General features: G+C 39.6%; 1 protein-coding gene across 12 annotated transcripts in view; it reads left to right on the top strand.

Moving 5' to 3' along the window:
* BNC2 (basonuclin zinc finger protein 2) overlaps positions 1-26,720 on the top strand; it is a 429,908-nt gene that overhangs the window by 105,803 nt on the left and 297,385 nt on the right. Inside the window, exon 1 of one of the 12 annotated variants that reach the window (XM_027105915.1) lies at positions 17,779-18,639. The exons of 10 other annotated variants lie outside the window; for them this stretch is intronic. In XM_027105915.1, coding sequence (XP_026961716.1) covers positions 18,451-18,639 — 189 coding nt within the window. In that variant the 5' untranslated portion in view covers positions 17,779-18,450. Of the gene's footprint in view, positions 1-17,778; positions 18,640-26,720 lie in introns of those variants that run through there. One more of the 12 variants, XM_027105916.1, reaches the window with a different exon arrangement.

Genomic DNA, 26,720 nt, shown 5'->3' with positions numbered 1-26,720 from the left:
AATTCCAATTACTAAGATTTTTGCATGAAAATCACATTTTCCTTGTTACTGAAGTATGAGATTATAGCCAGCTGTTGCAGTGGTAACCTGTAATCCATTTCTGTACATTGCTTTTTGGTGTGAACTGAAAACGATTATCATGAAGTTAAGTGTTATAACCCACTTTAGGATGAATTAGTTTCCTGGAATTTATCACTGGTAAAATCAGAACACATTCCTTCTGGAATCTATGTTTATTGCAAAAACATACACGTTGACCCTGGAATACTTTCCCTCTTCCCATTCAAATGAAAGATAAGTTAAATAGTAATTTTTTTAAAACAAAGATTTATTTAATTCTTACATCTGTGGGTGTAAGTAAAACCAGTAGATTCTTCAAAGATTTTGGTTATGAAAATAAGATTGATTGGTATATTGTGCCTTGGCTATATATGCTATTAACTCTCAGGTGAGAAATATTAACCTGAAAAATGTGCATGCTTTTTGTGAAAAGTAACAGCAGAATAAGGGCCTCCCCCAACCATGTCCAACGCTTAAGAATTTAGGAATATGTTACTTTACATAGTAAAAGGGATTTTGCAGGTGTGATTAATGTTAAAGATCTTGAGATGGGGAGAACAGCCTCGATTATCCAGGTGGACCCAATTTAATCACATGACTCATTAAAGAACCTTTCCCAGCTGTGGTCAGAGAGAGCGCCATGACTGGAAGAAAGGTCAGAGAGATGCAGCATGGCTGGCTTTGAAGATGGAGCACGGGGGCCCTGAGCCAAGGAATGTAGGCAGCCTCTAGAAGCTGGACAAGGCAAGGACACAGATCTTCCTCTCGAACCTCCTGAAAGGAATTCAACTCTGCTAGCACCTTGATTTTAGCCCAGTGAGACCTCTGTTGGACTTTTGACCAACAGAACTGTAAGGTAATTTATGTTTTAAGTCACTGAGGTAGTGGTAATTTATTACGGCCGCCGTAGAAAATGAATCCTTGCTTTGTGTTTGTAATTTGTTGAGTAAAATTATTACCGAAATCTGAAGCTGTGAAGGAAAAAAAGGGGTTTGTCAACATGTAAAATACTTAGTATTTTATAAGACTTCCCTATATATGGGTTGGTACAGTTCATTTGCTGTTAAATAACAGAACGAGTTCAGTTTGGCCTTGTGACTGATTTTTTTTCCCAGTGTCACTGTCGTACTAGGCATTCAGTAAAGGCTGAGAAACATGAGTAAAGTTACAGTCAAGCTTTGCATTGGCTGTTGTTAGCAGTGGAGTTTGGAAAAAGGGGCTTGAGGAAAATTAGGAACGTAGCTGCTTGTATCAGGTCTGAAGAAGTGACTCCAAGCTTTTGACAAATGCATCTCACATTTATATATCTGTTATGGTTTGGCAGTTGTCAAGGAATTGCTCAAGACTTATTGGACTCAGACCTCAGGGTATAAATGAGTTCATCTGTCTTGATAAGCTGGGCACTAGTAGTAGCCAAGAAGCAATGATGATGGGGAGTCTTAATCTTTCAGATAATAGTTTCCTATTTAATTAGTTGCAAAATGACAAGCTTCGAGATATTATACCGTATAGCAAGAGATTTAAAATCACAGTAAAGATAAACAGTACAACAGGTAAACCTACATCCTTTTAAATCTCGTTTAAGCTGCTTCTCTGCTTTCCCTAGCTAGTAAGTTGGGACATTCAATCAGAAATATTTATTGAATCTGTTTGTATTAGGCACTGGGGCTGTAGGTGTAAAGGCTATCATAGTGCTTATTGACCCATAGGGAAGACAGAAATTAAATAATTTCACGTGCTGAGCAGAAGTACGGGATGCTGTAGGAGTGGATGATAACCTACTCTAGTCCAGGGAAAGAAGCCATCTCTGAAGGCAAGGGGAGGTTCAGTAAAGGAGAAAGGAAAAGGGCTTCATGTTTTATAATGTTGTATGTTAACTATACCTCAAAAAATGATGGTAGTCTGTACAGGGATGGAGAGTAGATGGATCCAGAGATAATTTAGGAGATAAACTAGAAGCTGTTTGGAGATTGCATGTAGGTTGTCAGAGGGGCAGGAGGAGGTGGTTGGGGAAATAAAATAATCCTGCCAACAAAAAGACACCTTTTTATCCACGTAGAAGAAAGAAAAAAGATCCCAGTTTATTATCGAGTAGAAATTAGCAGGTTTATGTGTGTGTAAGATAACACGAAAGTGACTATAAAGTTGGGACTGATCTCACAGTTTAATGCCTCATCTCGTTGAGAGACAAAGGGCTGCTCCCTGTGACAGTCTTCTGCACGTCTCCTCAGAGACAGTTGAGCTAATCCTAGAGGTTTGTTTTTACACATCATGGTGATTTGGCATGTGATCTTGGAGTTCTCCACACTCTGAAAACTGGTGTCTGGGCTTAATCCCTAGAGAGTTTTATTTCTGTTCTAAAGTTTAGAGTAAGGACTGAGATTCACTATATCTCCAAGGAAACACTATTAAGAAACGAGAAGGAAGGATAAGATGGTCTTTTTGCCCTTTGTAAGTGGAGAAAATTATTTTCCAAGCACTTAGTGGCCAATAGTGCCATTTACAGAGGTGGGCAGTTCTGGAGGAGGAGCATATTTGAGGAGTCTTAGACCCACACTTAGATGCCACGTTTGAAGTCCGTCTTCTACTTTCCCCTGGTGATGACATGTAGACCGTTGAGTGTATTTGTGGTGTAGAAGAGTGATGTAGGCTGAGGATGCGGTTTTGGTAACCATCAGTGGTTGGTTGTTATCTCAAGCCTGGGAATAGTAGGCTGCCTTGCCTACGGAGATGGGAGGTGGGGTGGGGAAGGAAGGGGGAAGTCATGCCTTTGTTCGTATAATCATGGAGTTGACATCAGTAGGTGACCCTAAATAATTAGTACTGAAGACATAGTCATAGCCATGGTCAACATTTTCATGTTTTGATTCCTTTTCCTCGGTGATGTAGCTGAAAATTTAGGTCACACACTCTTGTATGGTAGACTATTGCTTTTTGTACATTGTACAGTCTCCCCTGTGTCTCCTCCGTCTTCCAGATCTTCCCTTGACTCCTTTTCCTGCATCCATGCGTGTTCTCTACCCTCTCCTTTAGAGTCAGTGTGTCTTCTCATGCTGTCTTGGTCTCTCTCTCTGAACTTTTGCTTATTTGGAAATATTTTCAGTTGTTTCCACATGTAACTTTTAGATGTTTATTCCCCTTCGTAGAGTTAGGTATCCTTTTACTGGTTTATTTATTTGGTCTGGAATGTGCCAGGTTTTGAGGCGGTAGCACAGATGCTTTGCTCTCCTTTGAGTGTGGGCGAGATGCAGAGAATGGCTGTGTGGATGGAAGTGGAGGTGAAGGAAGAGGTATCTTGCTGGGAAGAAATCCATGACAGTGGGGCCCACAGTCCCCAAGTGCTTCTTGAGTAGATGAACTTAATAAGGATCTTAGCGAAACAGTTGCTACACATGGAAAAAGGAATGTTTTTTGTGCTTATAACTGAAGGCAAATTGGAAAATGAAATTCAGCGGGGGAAAAGACCCTCCCATTCACATTTGCAAAAATATTTTGATCTAGGCTAAGATAGAGACCATCTTTACCCTTTATTTTATTGCACAGCTCAGATTGCAAGTTGGTTGAGATGGGGGCAACTTTCCTGAATCATATATCGGTAAATCCTACACTTGTTGGGAGAGGCAGAGGTTTCTTACTCAGAGACACTTTTGCCACCTGGGCTTTGGCAGATAGAAGGACAGGTAGAAGTGGCATTCAGGGACATCTTTTCATTTTATGAAGAGTAGTGAACTGAAGTATAAACACAAACGAGGGTGGGCAGTGGTGACTTGGACAAAGATTCTACCAACTGGCAGTGTGAAATACTTGGTAGACGAACCATTTTAGTGGGTTTCTCTCAGTTGTGAAAGTGTCGGTTCTCCAGAGGCAGAGGAAGCAATCACAGGCTGTGAGAGGCACTCCTATAGGGCCTGTCGCTCTGCTGGAGCTCATCTTGGCCCGCGCAATGCTGTCTCCTTGGTTGTGACCCAAGTACCAGGTGTCTGCGCTTTGACAAATGGAGGCCTGGGAGAGCTGAGTAAGGCAGGGACGTTTGGAGTGATTCATTTCAAGTGATATCTAAAGTAAGGGATTGCTGGAACAATCCAGCTGCTCCACATCACCAGGAATATAACTGTATATATGCTTTTTAAAGTTTATTTTGAAGGAGGGTGGAGTTCCCTATGGAGGAGAGGGTGGTGGTGGGAAAATAGGTTATTTTTAAAGGAATACTTATGAAGCTTCAGGGCAGGGGAGGACTGGGCTTGCCGATTGATATCTGGGATATGTTTTTATTGTCTAGCAAAATATTGGATGCAGCTGTACGTGTATTACCCTTTGCCAGTGCCAACGTTTGCGTCAGAAACCCGAGTCCATTACCCCTTGCCGTACAACTCGTTTTGATGTGAGAGTGAACACAACTCCACTGCAGATTTAAGAACTATTAATGTGACTTTTATGTCCCTGTTTAGTCACTGAATCATACTGTAGTGTTGGCATGGTAAGTTTTGTAATTCCTTTTCCTGTGCGAAGAGTGCTTTTCTTTTGCCGAACGTTCACTTCTGCGTAGTTTTTTTTAGTTAGGCATTATGTCATTACGAAGATTTATAGTTATCTAATAATGATTTATTGTAGTCATTTATTCTGCCAGCTGTGGCACATTTTCAGTGGAATTTGTAAATCAGATTTATACAGAAATTTACCAGGACATGCATTTCAGGATTTAATAAAATATACTCCAAAATCTTTTTGAAGTGGGTAGTTTTATGCTGACACATTTGGGTGTAAGCTTTACCTTAACAGTCTTTGTTAGTATTCATACTCTGCCGTGTCTGTCCCATAACCATTGAAAGAGGAATCTCTGAGATCTGTTAGAATACCCAGTTTCAGGTCGTCCACTTTGCTTGCAGACCATTAATGTCACGTTATGTTTGACCTGGGATGTTCACATGTTTAAGGACACGGAAACATCCTGACACGAGGCTCTGTGAAGTTCCGTGTGTTTTAATCACTATTAAAATGTGTATCCGGAATCATAGCAGAGTGGATCTAGTAGATTATGTTCATTTTGAGGCCTTACGTGTCATATTTTCTCCCCCCGCTTCTCAGGATTCACCGGCCACTAACCATGTGGAATACATTTAGCTTTGGCAGAGCTGCCAGCTCACACTCCTCCCGCAATTTCTGTGTTATGGTACAAGTTATTATATTTTCTTTTTCTTTCTTTTTGAAAAAGTATTGTTGAGATTTTGTTTGTTTATTTGGTGGTATATATTTGTTTAGAGAAGAATAGAATTTAGAAAAGAAGGAACGTGTACAGATCCTTTATAATTCGTAATTTTTTTTTTTAATCTGGCAATTTGAGAGGCTGTCTTTGAAATGCATGATTGCCAAGTAATTTGTAAAAATGACTTGTTCTCTAAGACTGCATGAGAATTTTGGTTCTAAGATGAAACTACGAATTCCCAGCTCCAGTCAGCTGGTAATTTTGTCTGCAGCAGCATGGACCATCTCATTTGACTTACCACTGCTGCCCCAAACACATTGACTTCATTGATCAGTTGTTTTAATATTTGTGAAGATATCGTCTTAACGTGCCTTGAAGCTGAAGTTTTAGGTGATATTTAATTGTAGCTAAAGCAGTAAACTTGGCACTATCTAAGATGGAAAGCAAGCATTTGAAAATATTACAGCCTCTAATTTTTTGCAGTAGTTTGCACGTTTATGATGTTCAGGTACTAGTTAAGCAGAATGTAACAACAAGAAAGAGCCCAAACAACTTGTCATCTGAAACGTAATTCCTCCCCTTTTAATTTTTTTTTTGCCACCATATGTGGCAGTGAACAGTTTGTCATCTGATCTCTTATTTCTTAGAAGATATAGTTTTTAAAAACATTCTTAGCAATACCACACAATAGTTAATTTTGTCATCAGATAGGAATTCAAGTCACAGTACATTAAAATGGATCTTTTAACCTCATTAGAATGAAAATATTTTAAAAAATAAACGTAATAAAAATATATACATAGTACTGAGCTCTGGAGTTCATCTTGAGTGAATTAATATTTCTAGAAAAATTGTTACAGTTTTTTATATGATTCAGTGGTGTGCTGTATGGACAAATGACTCCATGGTATTTGATATTTATTTATTTTTATTTTGAGAAAAAGAAATTTACAGTGCAAGGGAAACTGGGAGATAGAGAAGTTTTTTTGAAAGGGAACAGAGATGAACTTGAACTTTTCTTGAGATTTCATTGCTGATGTCTTAGATGTGGTACCACATTTTCCTTAAAGGCACTTAGCACTTGTACAATGAAAAGATAATGGAGAAATATTGAGCTCTTTATTTTACATTGTTTTCATCTAGTGCTCACAGTGTGCTAGGTATCTTTACCAAGTTTAAATGCAAAAGGAAAGAAAATTTTATATAAGTTCCTCATTCTGGATTTAGTTTTGACTTTATTAATGTTTTCAGGTTTTTCTTTTGGGCTTACCTGAAAAACTTTTAAAATGATACAAAATTTGAACTTAAAAAAGAAGACAGAGTTCAGGGATGACAGATCTGTTTCATCTTGTGGGTGAATTCTTTTTTTTTTTTTTTGCGGTACGCGGGCCTCTCACTGTTGTGGCCTCTCCCGTCGCGGAGCACAGGCTCCGGACGCGCAGGCTCAGCGGCCATGGCTCACGGGCCCAGCCGCTCCGCAGCACGTGGGATCCTCCCGGACCGGGGCACGAACCCGCGTCCCCCGCATCGGCAGGCGGACTCTCAACCACTGCGCCACCAGGGAAGCCCCTTGGGGGTGAATTTTGACTGACTGGTGGTGAATGCTTTGAGAGGCTGAGGTGCATCAGAAGGAAAAGAAAAAGTTCTTGCACAAATAGCAATGCCTGCCGGAGCCGCTAAGGGAATAGTCAATGGATACGTGACCTGAATTACTCTCCCTAGCAGAGAAACTCCTGAAAGTCACTGTAATCCTTCATGCATTCATCATGTGTTCATACCTTCAACCAAGTTTCTTGAAACAGGCCCGAATGCAAGGCGGCGTGCCAAGCGTGGTAAGAATAAAGAGGTGGAGTAGACATGAATTGGCTTTCAAGCCTTGATGGACGGGAGGCTTAATTGTTCATAACAAAAATGTGAAATGCGGTAGACAGCAGCTTTAGAGAGACCATCATGGTCCAATTCAGAGAGACTGAGTTCTAAGCAAGTTCTAAGGAAGGAGGATATTCAGTTGCAGAAATCTGGCAGATTCTAGAGCTTATTTGTATTTGCCGATTGGGTATGCCAAGCATTCTGGAGGGATGCCCATTCCTGTCGGACAGGGATAGATGATTGCCTTGTTAAATGTATAGCCCATATATAACATTTCCATAGTGCAAGGGAAGCACAGTAGGCGCTGGAAGGCAGAGGATATGACCAGTCTTCCAGGTGAGTGATAAAGCCATATAATGTTGTATGAGATTCCAGCCAGGAATACATGGTAGAGGATGGAGGATAAGCACATTTTCAGTGTTTAGACATTTACTAAGGTCACAGACTATTTTTTTTTAAGTAGAAATATTTAACTCTTCAGTACTTGTATTGATACCATATAGGTGTAAGTATCAAATTTTATCTAATGCATACAATCAAGTGTTAGTTTTAGGAGGTTCCTCCTCCACCATTTTTCCTAACTGGAAATCTTTACAGTATCTTTGGCTCCTTCTTTTCCCTGAAAGCTAAAATTCACTTAAGCATCAGTTCTTGTAGATCCTTTCAAAAACAAAACAACTCGAAATTGTTTCTTTCGTTTCTCACTATTATCTAGTGTAGGTCCTCTTGCCATGAAATGGGCTGTCCATTTTCTATTAGTGTCTGGTATAGCGTCAAGTGCCGAGATGCTCGTGACATAGACAGATGCAAACCCGACAAGCTTCCTTGCTCTTGGAGCTTACATTCTAGGGAGGTGTTTGAACATGACATAAATCCCCTAATTGAATACTTCTGCGTCACATCTCTGTTTTCTGGTACACTGTCCCTAGATGAAACACAACTTCCCTTCCTTAACTTTTCAATTTGGAAACTTAAAGTCTAAATTTCAAGGCCTCCTCATTTGCCTGCATGTTCTCTAATTTCTTATTTTACAAATATCCTTCATCTACCTAAGGAATGATGCTTTCTTACACTTAGCTTTGTTCATGCCCCTCCACCATCTGGAATGCTCTCCATGTCTTTTGATAGTCTCCTTAGCCAAAGAAGCTCAGGCCATATCCTTCTTTTGACCAAATTGCTTTGGCTCCTGGAAGCACTGTAACTAATAACACAAGCACTGACTGGGGCACTTCCTATTTTAGCAAGAGAGAGCACTGATTTATATCTTCTCTTTAACTGGTGTGTTTATGTCTAATCTCTCCAATGACACTGTTAAGTCAGGTAAAAGTAGAAGGCCTGGTCCTTAGTGTGCCAAACACCTTACAAATATGAACACAGTTAAGAACCAGGTAAAACAGTGCTTTGGAGCATCCTGAGGAGAATGCAACAAAGCATCTAAGCTTAAGTACCGAACTTCTAAGATAGTTGTTCCCCCTCACAGTTTGCTTAGAACCTGAAAACTCTAAAGTGTGTTTTTTGCTAATTGCTATTACATAAATATTATAAGAAATGAGAAAAGAGTTCAGAAGCCTATACAGAGAAAACAGATTTCCCATCCCTCCTCTGAAGTAATTTCTGTTGACCAGATTCTTAAAGGTATTTCCAGAAATAGCTTAGTCCAAATATAGAAGTATTTATTACCTCCTCCCCAGTTTTTTTCTTCTTTGCCGTAAATGGTAGTGCACTCTATTTACTGTTCTATATCTTGCCTCTTACTATGGTATATTTGGAGATATTCCTTAACAATACAGTAGTACCCCCTTATTTGTGGGGGACATATTCCAAGACCCCAGTGGATGCCTGAAACCCTGGATAGTATCAAACCATATATATACCTTGTTTTTTCCTATACACACATACCTATGATAAAGTTTAATTGATAAATTAGGCACAGTAAGAGATTGACAACAATAACCAATAATATAACAATTACAACAATATACTATTATAAAAGTTATGTGAATGAGGTCTCTCTCTTTCTCTTTTACTCTCTCAAAATATATGTACAAGTTTCATGCCTTTTCCGTCTTAGCTAAGCACTTACGCACCAAGGCCTTAACTGTAGTTTGCAGTGTTGTAGCACTGCAAAACTAGCACAGATTTCTTTTTCCTTCTTCACAATTTCACAGATAGAAGATGAGTTCTTACCATAGATCTTAGCAACCTCAGCATACGATATTTTCCCCTTTCCTTATTAAGTCAAGAACTCTCACCTTTTTACCTAAAGGAAGCTCTTGAAAGCTTCTCTTTGATGTATCTGAATTGCCTGCATCATTGCTCTAGTGCTTTGGGGCCACTACTGAATAAAATAAGGACGACTTAAACACAAGCACTGTGATCCCAGGACAGTTGATATGATGACTGAGGTAGCTACTAAGCAACTAACGGGCAGAATGCGCCGGACAAAGGGATGATTCACATCCCAAGCAGAACCGAACAGGAGGATGAGAGATTTTATCATGCCGGTCAGATTGGTGTGCATTTTAAAGCTTATGAATTGTTTATTTCTGAAATTGCCCATTTAATGTTTTCGGACCACGGTTGACCACGAGTCAGTGAAACCTGGGAACATGAAAGGGTAGAGTAGCAGGGACTGCTGCTTCCAGCCTTTTTTTGTTTTCATCTTAACAGTTGCTTAATATTTCTTTAGAAAGGCTTATAATAAAATAAAACAGCAAGTTCTAGAAGTGGGAAGGTGGCAGATATTAGAGATACAAGAAGTAATTACAACTAACTATGAAAGGATAAAATGATAGATTTTAAAATTTAAAAACAGAGCATTCCCAGAGATTCTTTTTTCCCTCCAGGAACAATCAGGGCCCCTCTAGCCCTTAGAAACCCTAAAGGTATCACTACATATTAATTTGGTGTTCGAGATGAAAAAATTTGATTATCAAGAAAGATATGTCCTGTTTAAAAATATATGTTGAATATGCAGCACTTTTTCAAAGAATTCCTGTCTAAAATGGTAGAAATTGGAGAGGCAGTGCAGGATATGGGGATGAGCACATCTTTTGAAACCAGACCAACTTGGTCTTGAATCCCCACTTTGACACTTAATGTAAGACCTTGGCCAAGTGAGTCAACTTTCTTAGCGTCAATTTCCTTATTGGTAAAATGAGAATAATCAGACCTATCTCATAGCACCTGTGAAGAACAAATGAAAAAATATTTTATGCTTTCCACAGTACCTGGCATACAACAGGTGCTCAATAAATATAAAGTAACATCCCCCAGACTCTTTGCCTACCCAGAACAATTAATTTCCTAAGAGCTCTGGACACTGAGATCTTACTATAATTGTATCTTAGAAAACTTATTATCATAATGCCTTGGACATACTAGGCACTCCAGATTTGTTCTGTAACTCTTAAGGGTTTGGTTTGGTTTTATTCATATTCTTCACCAAAATCCTCAAATCTCTAGAACCAAGTATACACGTACCATGTGAAAATCCCCAACAGCCAAATGCCAGGATCTTAACCAGTAATACATTTGTAAGTGTTTAACAACTAGTTCATGGGGTAGGGGAGCTCTGATCTGTAGCAGTTACTGATGTGAATTACCAATGTGAAGTCAACTGGCTTAAAAAATTCCTGAAAGTTTAATGGTTGGTTCTCATTAAGTCAGCAGAGCGGCTTCGTACACTACTGTATCCCCAACACTCTTGACCTGTGCTTTGAACTCGATGTAAAAGCAGTTTGGGAGACCCAGGTCTCAAAAAAAAAATGGTCCAGTCTGCCACCGGCTTATTTTGTTACTTTGTCTCAGTTTTCCTGTTTGTATAGTAAAGCAATGGGAGTAGATCCCTTTTCTAAACTTCTTTTGGTGGGGTTGTACAATTTCATGTAGGTGTCTCAGGTTATAGAGACCAAGGGGCCCAGGCTTTATGCTTCTTATCCTGCATGTTCAGTATGAATTTCTTTTTTAAAAAAGGTCTTTATCAGTTAAAAACATGTATGTTTGAGAACCACCGTTACTGAAATAGCTGTCACAAAGCCCGTATCTGTAACTGTGGCAAAAGCCCTGATATAGTGACAGGTAATGTATTTACTCACTGCTCATATATATATATATATATGTGTATTTATTTTATGTTTTAGATATATATATACACACACACACATATATAAATAAATATAAAACAATGTACGGTTTAGGAAAATGCAAAAGAGAACATAATGCATTTCAGTGTTACTTTTGTCAGAGGTAGACATGATAGAAAACGTTTTTGGTACTTGACACTTTAAATATGATATTCATTTATGTGTGAATTCTTCATATGTGTATGCCATGTTAAGGAGGAGTCCCTTATAGGCAGGGGTCGCAAACTCAAATGGCTATAGAGGTCAGGCAAATGATGGAATTGAGGGAAACAAGTGGCTTATAATATGAAGGGGAGTCATGGAGACTGCCCATCTGCGAGCACAGCTCCACCTCGGAGGATTTCTGCTGCTGTATCTTTAGTTCCCTGATACTCCACCCTGTCCCCAACAGCTGGAAATCCATAGTTTCATTTAAAAATTCTTGATTCTTTTTTTAACATGTTGCCTACGAATTAAACACACTTGCACACTCATACACACTCATGAAGGGAGCCAAGCAAAGCAAACTTGGCCTGAGGGCTTCTGGTTTGCAATCTCTCTTCACACACATATATATGCAGCACCTAATATTTATTGAGCGCCTATGTGCTATTCACTCAGCCAGACGTCTTGCACTAATCAAAATGTTTAATCTTCACAGCAATTGGGTGAGCTAGTATTATTTCCTTTTTATAGATGAGGAATTTGGCTGAGGTCACACGACTAGTAAAAGGTTCCATGGGTATTCAAACCCACGTAATCTGACTGCAGGAACACTTGGGCAAAACTGACTCCATGGATATCTCTGACAAGTGCTATAAGCACACACACAAAACACAAATAGCTGAGTATAAAGGGTGGATCGAGACTTATCTAACGTTAGCTCATTTGTGTGCAGTGATACAGTTTGTGTGAACGCGTGCTTGCGGTGATAGTGATAGTTTGTGTGAACGCGTGCTTGCGTGCTCCCTGGAATACTATCTGCTTTCACGCTTTATAAGATTTTTCTGATAAAGCTCAGTGAGACCAGTGTAAAAAGTTCACAGGGAGTTTCTATTTCTTTTTGTCACAAACTCTAGACATCCTGAGCTCTGGGGCCAACATTGTCTCTGTCCAAGGGCAAAAGTTTTCTCCCTTGTCTTCGCCATATTTAAACCCCACCCATGGAAAGTCCTGAGTGATGATCACTTCCTCTGGGAAAGGGTACGAAGAATAAAAGTAAATCTAGCAGGAGGAATAAATCCCAAAAGACAGAGATAAGTACTTGAGGTCAGAGACTGCATCCTTTATAGTTAGTCTACATACCAAACTCATTAATATGAATAATCATCTTAGCTGTAGTGGTTGTAGTAGCAAAAGTAATACAAGAAACTTGTCTTGTCTTACAGTTTTACATCAACTCTTTCATTATTTCTAGGACTCGGGAAGGTCTCTTTGAGAAAGTGGAGATCTCTCACATGTTTCTCCTTTATTTCCACTTCTTTTTCCTACCCACATAAAATATTTTTCAACCTTAAAACCTCCAGCCTATGGGGGTAAAACTATAAGACTCTAGGAAGAAAGACGTAAAACTGTGTGCAAACATCTATCCATTTAGGTTTTTCCCTTGGGATATTTTGGAACACCATTAGACACTGTAAACCTCTTTATGGTTTGTTCACTTGGTGTGGAACGGGAAAGAAAAAAAAGAGCCAGTCCCCCCTGGCTGTATTCTTCTCAACACTCTGTACCCATCATGTGAATGGAAGGAACCCAAAATCTTCATTTTCAGAACTGTATCTTAGCCCCTGGCTCCTGGAGAAAACCAGTGTGGTTCAGAAGTGGGATGGGAAGAGTGGTTTGCATTGGCATCAGCCTTGCGGGTGCTTTGGGGCTGGAGCACACTCAGCTGTGGGTTACAGATGCTTGCTCTCCAGTATTAATGTGGCCAGCATGTGAAACCATTGGCACCCACAATGCTACACAAAGGTCCACGCCTCTGATAGTTTGGGAAATAACTCCCAGCTGAAGAAATTCCTTCTTGAAGGGCTGGAATACATTCTTGAACAGAAGGTCCTTTTCCAAAGGGGTGGAACCCAGAAAGAGATGCCTGATGGTGTTGGACTGGGTACCAGGGACTGTATCATTGAGTGTCTCTGATCTTGGGACCTTTAACTGAAAACAGAAAAAAAAAAAAATGCTACTCTAAACCTGAGGTTCATAAGTGCCAAATTCTATGCTGTACATATAGCAGAGAGCTTGGGCACTCAAGCCATTGGATAGTTTCTTTGGAGATGTCAGACGCAAAGCATGAGTGGTGGTGGTTGTCATATGGTCTGACTCAGGGTGGGTTGGAAATGTTTCCACTAATTTTTATTTCTCTGAGCTGTCTCCAAGGTTGGTAGGACCAGAGAAGACTATATGGAAAAGAAAGGAAACAAATACAGGGTTGGTTGGTGCTCTTTGTATGTTCAGTAACCAAGACACTTCTTTCAGGTCCCCTTCTCACTCATGAGGCCCGTGCTTCCTTCTAACAGGACATGTGAGAGAGCCGGGATGTTTCCATCCCCCATTCAGTGAGTGCGCTAGTCTTCTCGTTCAGGTGCAATTTCCAGTGAAATAGTAGCTTGTAAGTATTCAGAAGTTAGTTTATTGACTCTTATTGCACTTCTGAGCACCTAATAAATAATTTATTAGTCTGATGGATATGTGGCTACCTAACTATGGGTCATGAAATATGCACTATTCTTCTAATACACTGTAGGGAGACCTGTTTATAAAGTATTTAGTATTGGTTTTATAATGCACCGTTGACAACAGAAGACCACGAAGCTCAAAGATCAATCTCATTTTGGCCCACAGTAGTAATGCTGCTTTATAAGCTCTGTGACAGGTCACTTAGACAGTGGTCCTCGCAGAAAGGACTCTGTTAGGAAGGCGATCTGGAGTGGCTGCAAGCACAGCGGATGAATGTCTTTGTCGAGGTCCCCGAGGTGACTGTTTGGTGGTTGCTGATGCTGGCCAGGTGTTGGAACTCAGCATTTCCCAGTTCTCTATGGGGAATCTGGACTGAGAGTGCCCCGAGAGCGCTAATGCAATCACCACTGATTGTACAGAGAGCTGGGGTGACTTTGGCCCACAGTTGCACTTCTGGAGACCTGGATTGCAGGAAGGAGCAGGTCTAAGCTTTCCTCAGCTTCCTCTCATGTTTGCTGATGAAGTGACATTGTTCCACATCTCCCAGTCCTTCATTCAAGTCACAGATGTGACACAGCATAACTTAAAAAAATTTTTTTTTATTATAGTTGATTTACAATGTTGTGTTAGTTTCTGCTGTACAGCAAAGTGATTTAGTTATACATATATCCACTCTTTTTTAGTTTCTATTCCCATATAGGTCATTACAGAGTATTGAGTAGAGTTCCCTGTGCTGTACAGCAGGTTCTTATTAGTTATCTTTTTTTTTTTTTTTTTTGCTGTACGCGGGCCTCTCACTGTTGTGGCCTCTTCCGCTGCGGAGTGCAGGCTCCGGACGTGCAGGCTCAGCGGCCATGGCTCACAGGCCCAGAAGCTCCGCAGCATGTGGTATCTTCCCGGACCGGGGCACGAACCCGTGTCCCATGCATTGGCTGGCGGACTCTCAACCACTGCGCCACCAGGGAAGTTCTAGTTATCTATTTTATATATAGTAGTGTGTATGTGTCAATCCCAATCTACCAATTTATCCCTCCCCCACTTTACCGCCTGGTAACCATAAGTTTATTTTCTACATCTGTAACTCTGTTTCTGTTATGTAGATAAGTTCATTTGTACCTTTTTTTTTTTTAGATTCCACTTTTATAAGTGATATCATATGATATTTGTCTTTCTCTGTCTGACTTTACTCAGTATAACAATCTCTAGGTCTGTCCGTGTTGCTGCAGATGGCATTATTTTGTTCTTTTTCATGGTTAATATTCCATTGTATACATGTACCACATCTTCTTTATCCATTCCTCTGTTGTTGGATATTTAGGTTGCTTCCATGTCCTGGCTATTGTAAATAGTGCTGCAATGAACATTGAGGTGCGTGTATCTCTTGTTGGTGGGCATGTAAACTGGTACAACCACTATGGAGAACAGTATAGAGTTTCCTTAAAAAAACTAAAAATAGAGCTACCATATATATGATCCAGCAATCCCACTCCTGGGCTTATATCCAGAGAAAGCATAACGTTTTTTGATTTTTGTTTGCTTTGGGGAATTTCATTAGCCAGGAAGAAGTTCATAGATATTTAAAAAGACCTACCTAGTAAACACTTAGATTTGGGGGACATCTAAATAAAAATTAAATAACTTCATCCAAAAGTCACTTCTCAGTGTTTCACTTTCTTGATAAGAACTAATCCTGTAAGAATGCTATGAGGTAAAGAAATACAGTGTATTATTGCATGTCAGGGTGTACATTTCAAACAAGGCATTTTTCAGTTTTGCATTAAGAGCTTCTTGCTGCTTCTAATATTCTACTTTCCAGATTGGGAAACGGGAGCTACACTTTCTTGAACCCAGTCCACTTACTTGTAACTTTTCAGAGTTTTACAGGAACCAAGGCTGAGTCCTTTCTGCAGTTTGCCATTTCTTTTATTCATTTCTCGTTGATTCAGTTTCATGTTACCCTCTCCAACTGGACCAAACACTTTCTACTCTCTGTTGGTCCTTGATTTCTTCCTGTCCTGTCTCTTTTAGCAAGTGCCCTCATCTTTCCTGAGATGGTCAGTCATGTCCTTTGTGTAGCTATCATTTATTGAGCATTTACTATGTGTTAAGCACTCTGTTAGGCCCTGGATTACCAAAGATAGATAAAACTCTCTTACTTTCAACAAGTGAAAAGCTTAGTGGGGGAGATGGATAGTAAATTGGCTTTCTACATGAGCACTTCTGAGATATATATATATTAACCACAGAATTTTTTTCTCTTCTTACCCTGGTTTCTGAGAAAAAAATTTTTCTTCTCCCTTCAAGAGTACCCTTTTCATTTGTTTTCCTGATCGCATTCTCTCCTAGAACCCTTTTTTTTTTTTTTTTTTTTTAATCATTTTCCCTCTGGCTTAGGTCTTCAGTATCCTTTTCTCCCCTGGCTTTGTCCCCTTTGCCTGCGATCCTTTTTCTTCACTGTTGTGAGAAACAAGCAGTCAACACACTAAGACTTCTCCCAGGCCCTGCAAACTCTCAGACCACCTTTCTCTTACTTTACTTGCTTTCTTTGCAGAATTTCTCCATAGAATGTTTGCCCTTTTCTGCCTCCTTTGTCTTTGTACTTTGCTTACTTCTTCACTTCTTTCCAGTCTAGATCCTCTAACTTCTATACCTATCTGCCCACTAAGACATTTCTCTTAGGACACAAAATATAATTATAAAATATCGCAACCACAAACATATATGAGGAATGGGATAATGAACAGCCATTTATTGAAGCTTAAGAACTAATAATGTACAAATACATCTGAAGCCCTGGGTTAACATCCCAATTACATTGTAGCCACTGCCATTTCCTCTATCCAATACCTGCCCTCCCATCCTCAAGCAGGATTCTGATTTTGGTATTTATCGTTCCCATGCATTTTGTTTTGCTCTTATTATATTTATTACTGTACTTGGTTTTACTGCACTCTAAATGTAGCATTGTTTCTTAGAGCATTTAAAACTCTCTAAACTCTGACTTCTCCTGCCATTGAGAACACTGGACAATCACAGTGCCCCTGTTCATGCTGCTCCTGTCTTCTCCCACAGTAACTGTGTGTATCCCCCAAGACGCTAACTTTGGCCGCTTTCTTTTACCTGTTGTGTCCCTTCTCTATTGATGATTCTCAGATCCAATAACTACAGCGTCAACCTATTTTCTGAATGTTTCTAGTTGCCTAGTCACCAGTGTGACCTACTGTTTTCTCAAACTGAGCTTACCGTATATGCCCACCAACTCGTTTGTTCCCATGTCTGTTGAGAGTGCGACCAGTTTCCTGTGCTCAGAATATCAGAGCTTTAGTGTCATCTTTGGCTCTTCTCATTTGTTACGCACATGAGTCATTCTTGTCCCCTGGATTTCATCTCCATGCTGTATCTTGCTCTTTTTTCCCCAGCCCTATTGCCTGTAGTCTTTTTACCCAGATTGTTGTAATAGCTATCCTAATTGGTATCTTTGCTTCTGTCTTTCCACACTTCAGTCCGTCCGTCATGCTGTTGCCAGATAAATCCTCTTCAAGTACAGTAATGTTCATACTGTGCTGCTGTTGAGAAGCTTTCAGCGGTCTTGACTGTTGATGGATAACAGGATAAATAGCAACTCTTCCTAGTGACATACAGGACCCCTCCCATTATAATAGTTCCCACTGACCAGTCTACCCCTTTCATTCATCATCGCTCTACACTGATTCCACCGTAACGTTCTAGTCCACCAACTGGACCACTTCTTTTGGGTGTCTCCTTTCCATTGGCCTCGGTACTCTGATTCAATTTTTGACAGCTCTCACTTCTCTACTTTTTTTTTTTTTTAAATTTTTTGGCTGTGGCATGTGGGATCTTAGTTCCCCGACCAGGGATCAAAGCCACATCCCCTGCGTTGCAAGTGCAGAATCGCAACCACTGGACCACCAGGGAAGTCCAGTGGACCACTTCTTTAGGAAAATTATCAGTTCTTAAGTTCCAGTGCAAATGCTGCTTCTGCTTAGAAACTTTCTCTTCCCATATCAGCTGGAAGGAATCTCCTTTTCTTAAGTCCTATACAGTTTGGCCGCTACCTCTACTTATCACGTTGTTTTATTAAGGTTGTTTTTGTACATGGCTTATCTGTACTAGATTGTACCTGGCTTATCTGTACTAGATTGTAAACTTCTCACGAGCAGGGACTATGTTTTAACTTTCGTGTTCCCCACACCTTCTTGTAGTTGGCAAGTAGGGCTTTGATCAGCATTCCCTAACAGTGGCTAAAAGTGCTTAGTTTAAAATATGTCTTTATAACACATGGAAGAAAAGGGAGCTAGAAACTGAGCTAGTCAGGGCAAAAGTGTATACATTATCAATCAGCAAATTATTCACTTCTTCCCACTTTGTTACTTCCATTCTCTCCAGGACTTATTTAATGGTTGGCTGCTGTCAGCCTTAGAGACTGTTAACTCTTAAAAAGTGTTTAGGTGGTCAGAGGAGTGGATTTGCAATTGTTTTTGGTTTTGATCTGTTTTAATGTACTCAGTGTCTCCAAATAATACTGTCTGCAGAGTATGTGTAATTTCCTTCCCAGTCTCTCAACAGGCATGCCTAGCGCCCACTCCAAATAGCCCTAGTCACAAGTCAGAGGATAGGCTTAATGAGCAGGGCGGGCAAGCAGCTTTCAGGATCCCCTGTTGTGGGGTTGATGCTGCTCAAGTTGAGGTATGTTTAAGCCTCTTGGATACACTCCCATTCTGGCACCGCCTAGGTAAGGTATCTCTCACCTAAGTATTTGTCTCCCTCCCTTTTACTGTCTTTCACACTCATCACCATTTTGTGAAACTCAGGTATTTGCTTGATTCCTCACGCTTATTACCTTTAAAGAAATCATTGCAGGCAGTACATTTAGTGGCAGTTACATGAATGATTTTTGACTGTGATAAAGTATCTGTCTTCTTCTGCCCCTTCTCTTTTCTCTCCCACTCCCCCCTTAGTTTTTCTTTTCCCTCCCTTTTTTCTTTCTTTCACATAGTTCTAATTTATCGTTTTCACTGTTTTTACTAGCAGTACCATTCACAGTAGCAGTAGTAAACTTTTAGAACCGAAGTGTAACATGCATACAGAAAAGTGTACAAATCATAAGGGTATATGGCTTGGTGAATATTTACAAAGTGATCATACCCAGAACCACCAGTGAGATGGAGATACAGGACACCACCTGGACCTCAGCAGCTTTCCTTGTGCCTCTTGTAGTCACTACTCCCCACAGAAGGTCATCACTATTCAGAACTAAGTTACCCATTAATTCTTCCTATTTTTAATATGCTGTTAATGAGTTTCTGGCATCTTCTGAGTTCCTTAATTTTGAAAACAATATTCAGGTTTATTCACATTTGCTTTGTTTCAACATTTTTTTCATTTAAATAAGTATATCTATCTATATGAAATAGCCTCTGTGGTTTTCCGAGGATTATGAAACTTCACATATACTAGTACTTCACTTTTTTTTTTTTTTTGCGGTACGCGGGCCTCCCACTGTTGTGGCCTCTCCCGTGGCGGAGCACAGGCTCCGGACGCGCAGGCTCAGCGGCCATGGCTCACGGGCCCAGCCGCTCCGCGGCATGTGGGATCTTCCCAGACCGGGGCACAAACCCGTGTCCCCTGCATCGGCAGGCGGACTCTCAACCACTGCGCCACCAGGGAAGCCCAGTATTTCACTTTTTAAACTTATTTTTTAAGTTTGTGAATTTCATTTAAGAGGGTACCATCAGCGGAGTTGCTTTTTTCTGTGACAGCTCTAAAAGCAGTGTTGGATTAACTGGGGGCCTACGAATCTCAATCTTCCTTCCCGACAGTAATTTGAACTATTATTGTGATAAGTTCACTGGGGCTGCAAGTTTCTTGGGTCTGCAGACTTTAGAAGGAAGTAAATAGAGAAATTAGCACTGTCTTTACAGCGCTTGTAGCTCTTCATGGTTATAAAAACTAATTGCCCACTATATGCTCCCCAGCCTGTTTTTTGATGCTCATTTAAGGAAACACGTTACTGGTTGTTTTCCTCTAGACTTTCTCATAAAACATGAACTTTACATTATGGTAGGAAGAAGCCACTGTCACTGTTCATAGCTGAGAAAAGATAAATAAAGTCACTTTTCTGTCTTTAAGCCAAAACAGGGTAGGTAAAAGATTTCATTTTTTTTTTTGATGGCTCGAGATTCATGCCAACCTCAGATGCTTTTGCATCTGCAAATGTCCTGATTCTAAGGATTCATCATTTCCCTAACATTTTATAAACTACCTCATCTACCACACCCTACCCAAGTTCTCTTTATTTAAAATTTTTTTAGAGCATATCAAGGGATTATGGCATTTGGATATATCCCTGAAAACACATCCTTGATGTGTTTCTCTGAAATTGAGGCCCTGATTAGGCTGTCAGCAGATGCTGTATCACATCGATTGTGCCAGTTGGTACAGAGACAAGTGTCAACCAGAGCGGTTTCTCCCTTTTGCCATAGAAGGATGAAGTGTTTAGGTAGTATTTGCTTATGGGGGATGTTCCTGCCACTGCTGAAAGTGATTTAAATCTCTGTCCTATTCAAGCTTAATTTTAGGAGGCCTGTTTTCCCCCTAGTCTGAGATCACATTATGATGTTTTCAGTGCACAAGCTTCTCCCTCAGTGTAGCTGATCAATTTTTTTGGTATAGCAGTTATTATTGTTGTTATTTTTTGGTCATGTGCTCTCCTATGGTATTCCTGTGAGTAAACACTAGAGCATTTAGTACCCAGGATGCTTTGGCAAAAAACAAACTAACCAAAAATCAAAGGTATGCCTGCGTTTCTTGTCCCCTGAAATCCTCAAGCTATTCTGGCCGAGGTTTCTATATACTGAAATGCCCAGTGCAGGCTGCCAGGGCTGTCTGGAGAAGGTGTAGCTGTAAACAGTTTTAAATTGTAACATGTACAATTTTAACACAGAATCTCGTAGAGGAGAGAGGGGCCAGTGATTGAGACTGGCAATCCAAGGGGACAACACCATTTTTTTCCTCCTTCATTTGAATCTATAAAGATCCTTAACTGCATTTTGAATTGGTTAATCCATGAGCTGTCAGCCCAAATTTATGTCCCAGAATTTCAGAGAATAAGCCATAGGATTGATGTCTCCAAAGAGGAAGATTTATAGAAGACCACAGGTGCATAGTTCAGTCCATTCATACACAAGCGGGCACAGGGTTAGATGCAGTAGTTGGCAGCATGCGTCATCTTTTTAATCTGGATTAAAGGTGGCTGCATTCAGGTGTGCCTAGATCATCTGGTAAATTGAGACACGAATGAGAGTTGTTAACTAAGAAAAGTTTTCGGGTTTCCTTAAAATTTAAATGCAGGGATCCAACTACTAGAATCCAAAAATTTTCTTCAAGATCAGACTTTGCTTCTGTAGAATAATTGGCGGTTGAAAGAGGGGTGCTTCAACTCTTACAAGGCTGGTAATGGAAGGAAATTAGGAGCCAGTGGAGAGCGGGAGATGTAGGTGTGATAGGTGAATCCCCTTCAAGGGTAGAGATGTGTTCATATCTGAACTCTATCTTAAAAGCTGCTTTTTAATCTCCTTTCCTTCCTTTCCCCCAAAACATGCAGGCAGAGTAATAGTTCATCTTTTTGTATGATTTTTTTGGGGGGAGGGGTGAATTTTCACTGTCTTGGCATCAAATGACCTATATGACTCAAGGGAAAACAGGCAGCTTAGATTATGATATAATTATTCACAAAGGGGAAACCTCAGTGGAAATTGTTTTACGTTTTCTCTATTCTTTATAGTGAGTCAAAGAATTTTTCCCCTTAGCGTCACGTAGAAAATGAAACTTTACACAATAAAAAGTAGGGATGGCAGGTCTCAAAGGGGGAAAAGGTTGCTGTCAACTTTTTTTCTCTGGAATATGGAAATTTGGGTGGATTATCTGCTCAGAGGAGGTTTCCTTTATTAATTCTTTTTCCTTTTTACACTTAAGACATCTGTTAACATTTCACACAGCCCAACAGATGTTGCAAAGCAAGTCCCATACTTTGTTCTCAAGAAAAATGACTTTTCCTCAATTGGTTCCCCGCACCTCTGTGACTGGGCCCAGCCTGCTGCTTCTGCATAATTTGCATATATTAAGTTATATACCTTAATGCCATATGAATTTGTAGCCTCAGCATTCTTTTTATACCGTAAAGTGTGATTTGATTAGAAACTAGTTTACATGTTGAGAGGTCATAACATTTAAAAAATCTCTGTTGAGAAGGGCAGCCTAATTCCACAGATAGGATTGGATAGCCAATTATTGAATATTTTTCTCTATAAAATATGTGAAGTACAAAAGCTTGAGTTGTTTTGCCACAAGGAAGTGCTGATTGTCATGCGATGTGGAGCGTCATTTTTATTATTTTGGCAAGAACAGGGACAGTTTTGTCTTGACAAGCCATTAGATGAATACCAGCTTGTGTCACATGAAAAACCACTGATCTTTAACCCAGCTCTGTACTTAACCAAGCCTTGAAAATGAATAGTGAATAAAAGAAGAGCAAAGGCCAGTTTACTGTCATTACAGATTACAGAATCTGTTAACAGCTGCTGAACTGAACCCAGGGAATTACAGGTATTGTTCCGTGAACCAGCAGAAGTCCTACAGATGCTTGTTAAACTGTGTATATAAATTGTACATTTATTTGATATTTGCTTAGGATTTACATTGTTGGAAACATAGCTAGAAAAGAGGAAAATTCTTGAGTAATTTCTCAGTGTACTAAATGTATGCCTTTATCACAAAGCCATATATATTTATATGAAACTATCTCAATGATGCTTCCTTACCTCCACTTATGGAACTTATTTTAAGAAAGCAATGTGCCTTTAAAAGAATTATAATAAGTATCCAAAAGAAAAGAAAAAGTATGCAGTCCCCCTCCCCAAAAAAAACCCCACATACAAACACGCAAAACAAAATCCTTCGCTCATTTGTTTCTTCAAGGTGTTCGTTGTGGCTCATATCTGCACCAACATGTGATTTTTTTTTTTTTTAATGGAGGGAAAAACCTAACCCACCTCAATACCCAAATATTGAAAAGATCAGTAACATTTACAACAGTCAGTTGTGGGAATTATTGCTTACAGAGCTAACAAAAAAGAACACACTTTCTTACCCTGCTGGTGGAATTGCATTGTGCCTCCCTGTAGTCTTGTTATCCCACACTAACTGAAATGCAAATTCTTTGCAACTAATTGGATCTCATTGAGGGTACATGCACAGTATGTAGTTATATGCAAAAAGGTTTTTAAGAATAAGATTTCTCTGTAATTACAACTTTTGATTATGATCTGAGACATTGGTATCTCTAGTATAGATACCGATCGACTATAGATACCAATAGACTATTCTTTGTAGAATATCTATATCTATATATATCTAACTTTTTTACAGATTACTCAAAAACATGAGCTTTGAAATGCTTAGTAGAGTACCAGCTCAAAAGTTAGGGGAAAAATGTTTATTTACAGCAGTCTATAAATTGGATTTTATTATAGTCCTATGAAAATAAAGATTTGTGTTTTTTTTTGAAATTTAAGATTTAGTATCTTAGAGCCAGTACACTGAAGTCATGTTAATAGTGTAATCCTTTTCTTGGAACATTTTAAATGTGAAAACATCATAAACATCAGAAATCACTTCCAAAAGCTATTGTCTTTTTGTTTTTTCCTTCCGTTCTCCAATCTATTTTAACACTGTAAACTTCATTTGAGTTTCTTACTTTTGTGTAAGTGTATTTCTGCTACATGTTGTGGTGAGGTGGAGGTATTCACATTTCCATAATATCTTTAATAACTTGGGTGCCATTTAGACCTAGTTGGTGTACTTCTTCTTCCCATGGTCCATCTCTCACTATCAGTAAGGGTAGGAACGCCAACACATAGCCTTTAGGATTCGTGATTCTTTAAGTGGAAATACATGGAATCAGGAGAGCAGAAAAACAATTACTGTGTAAGTGATGCCTGCTTCTACTCCCCTAGTTTTAAGTAATTTTAATACAAATGATTCCAGACAGTTATTCTACAATCTTCAGACTATACAGCCAGTGGACAAACTCAAAAGTCATCTTTGTACCTAGTGGGTATATAGTTTTTGTACCTGTGTCCTTAAAATGATACAGGTGTCCTGCTTGCTAGACAGAAGATTACCCTAAGACAGAGGACTCTGCATGCTGTGTTTATATGTGGAAGTGAGTGGAAAGTTCTAGAGGAGTCAAATTTGTATTTTGAAAACTGGATTTTAAAATGAATGTTTGAAACTTAAAATCTGTAAAGCACAGCATGTGTATATGCTTGAGGTTTTTGTTTTAGTTGACTCGTTCACTCATTTCTTGCTAGGTCTGGGTTAATTGTTGTCTCATTGTAATAAAGCTTGTCTTCTTTGTAGACTATTCTTACAAACAAGTTAAAATTTTGTTGGATCAAATCCATTTAGCAGGTGCAGAATTGCATGGTAGAGTTGTAGGTAAAAAAAAAACAACAACTTTTTTTAAACCGTAGAAAGATAACTTGGTGCTTTTGAGGCTTGTGCCTTGGCAGTAATGTGCCAGATACATGTTACACTGTAGACCTGTTTCATCTAGAGCAACTCAAGCTTTGCTCTCTGAAAGAGTTCCGTTTGCCTACTCTGGGTAGCATTTTGTCAGACGACTGCTGGCCAGGAGACTAGATTTGGATGTATTAGCTAGTCAGCCTAATAACCCTGTACAGACTGTATTGATTTTCTAGGAGGGAGTTTATGAACTAAATAAACTTGGGGTTGGTGTCTTAATAAACTGCTTCTCTCAGTCTGTCACATTTAGTTACTGAGCTGTGCAGTTTAGGGGGAAAAAAGGCTAATTCTGTTACAGATTGTTCACAGCAGGGTCTCCAAATTAGCCCTTTGTTTTGTAATGCCACCTTGCTTGGGCTGCTTTGAGCACATTTCTCAGTTTTGCCCTAATGAGTTGCAACACTGATAATGTGGCTGATGATCTTTCATTGATTTCACTATCACTTGCTTGTCTGGTAATTGATCCATTGCTGAGCCTCTAGTTAATTATATCGGCTTTGACATGGCCCAGTCCACGGGGAATTTCAAGTCTTGCAGAATAACAGTTTTAATAAAAGAGTCTATTACTGCAGGTGCTTGCTGCTGCATGCCAGTTGATTTTTGTGGGGGGGGTGTGTGTGTGTGTGTGTGGTTGGTGAGGAGGGGATACCTGGGAAAGGAGAGGACCACAGGACTGAGAGAAAGGAGGGGTGGGGGCTGGAAGAAGAGGAAGAGGGAGTGAAGGAGAGAAGAAGGAAGGAGGGGGAGCCGAGAGGGTGAAAGCAGGAGAGCCAGAGGCACGCTAGAGAGAACACGCAGGCAAAGCGATACAACAGAGCCTGCAAGGAGCGAGGAGGAAGCTTGCTATTGACAGTGTCCTTAAGCCTCCCACAAATAACAGCCATTAGTGGGAAGGTCAGGAGCTGAGCATGCAGCTTGACTGAGGCACTGAGTGCCACTTCAGAAATCAAGAGGCTAGCAGATTTTAGAGGGAGTTTAAATGGGTAATAGCTAGCTGTAAAGGTACAGTCACTGTTGACAATTGACTCACAGGGTCTTTTTCCTGCCCCCCCCCCCCGCCAAGAATATTTTTATTGACCACAGGTGGACTTAATATATTTTAAGGCAACAATTCTTCGGGTTCTTGTTTGTTTCTCTTCAGATATTGAATTTGCTGCTTTTGAGACTTGTTTTGTGCTTAATGGTGGTGAACCGGAGGGAAGTTTAACAGAAAAGCTTTCAGGAGATGTCGGTTCTAGAGGGGAAGGCACATTTGTGTCAACACAGTGCACGTTTTCTCATCTTTTCTCATTGTCCACTAATGACACCGAGCTGCCACGGAAGCTCTTTTCTGTTTCTTTTGTTGTTTCAGAGAGTAAGGTTTATTGTTATTCTTGAGTTAAGAAAGAGCAAGGAGAGTGGTACATTTGTCCTCGGTATTTGTAGGTGGTCGAAGATTAATGTGCCTTACAGTTTAAGTTTAGGAAGGATGGCTTTTTGCTGCTGACTACTTTTATGAGATGACATGAGTTTAGCTTTCCATTTTGGAGTTACTGCGTATGTACAGTGTGTTTTGTTCAGTTCTGCTTTTCCATGAAGAAGGTAGATAAATATGATCTAATAAATAGATGTTTTGTCTTAAACCTGGTTTAATTAAAAATATGACACGCTATCGAGGTTATATTTCATCAGGCCGGAAAACGTTATAGAATTTTCCATGGAGATCTTGAATGAAAAATGGAGTTTTTATATTCATTACTTTTTACCTGAAATGGGACAGGCTTTTTTTCTTCATCTTTTTCTTTTTTATAATTTGAAAGGATATTGTAGAGGCTTCATCCAGGAACTTTAACAAAGGATTTTTGTTTCTACTTTTGAGCTTTAAGGAAAGGTACACTTTTTTCCTTTCCCATTCAGTTTCTTATTGTTCAACATCCAATTGAGTAATTAATGCCCTGAGGGAACTGGGTAGTACATAGTGTGTATTTATTTTGCAGATGTTTATTGTGCATCTTCTATGTTCAAAAAACTGCTAGGTTTATTTATTTACCTTTTAGAGTGTAAGGTCATGTCTCTATGTATATTATTTTCTCTAGAAGTTTATATGTGGTTATAAATAGTCCAGTACATACTATATGACTTTTAGGAGCTAACATTTTAGATAACACCTAAGCCAACTTCACATTCTCTCATAGCTGAGTATT

This window comes from Aethalodelphis obliquidens, unplaced genomic scaffold, assembly GCF_003676395.1.
Source record: "Aethalodelphis obliquidens isolate GAN/ISIS:26980383/991018 unplaced genomic scaffold, ASM367639v1 scaffold7, whole genome shotgun sequence".
In the NCBI taxonomy this organism is placed as follows: domain Eukaryota; kingdom Metazoa; phylum Chordata; class Mammalia; order Artiodactyla; family Delphinidae; genus Aethalodelphis; species Aethalodelphis obliquidens.
Note: the sequence above shows the minus strand (reverse complement) of the source record. Positions and strands in the feature narration are given on the sequence as shown.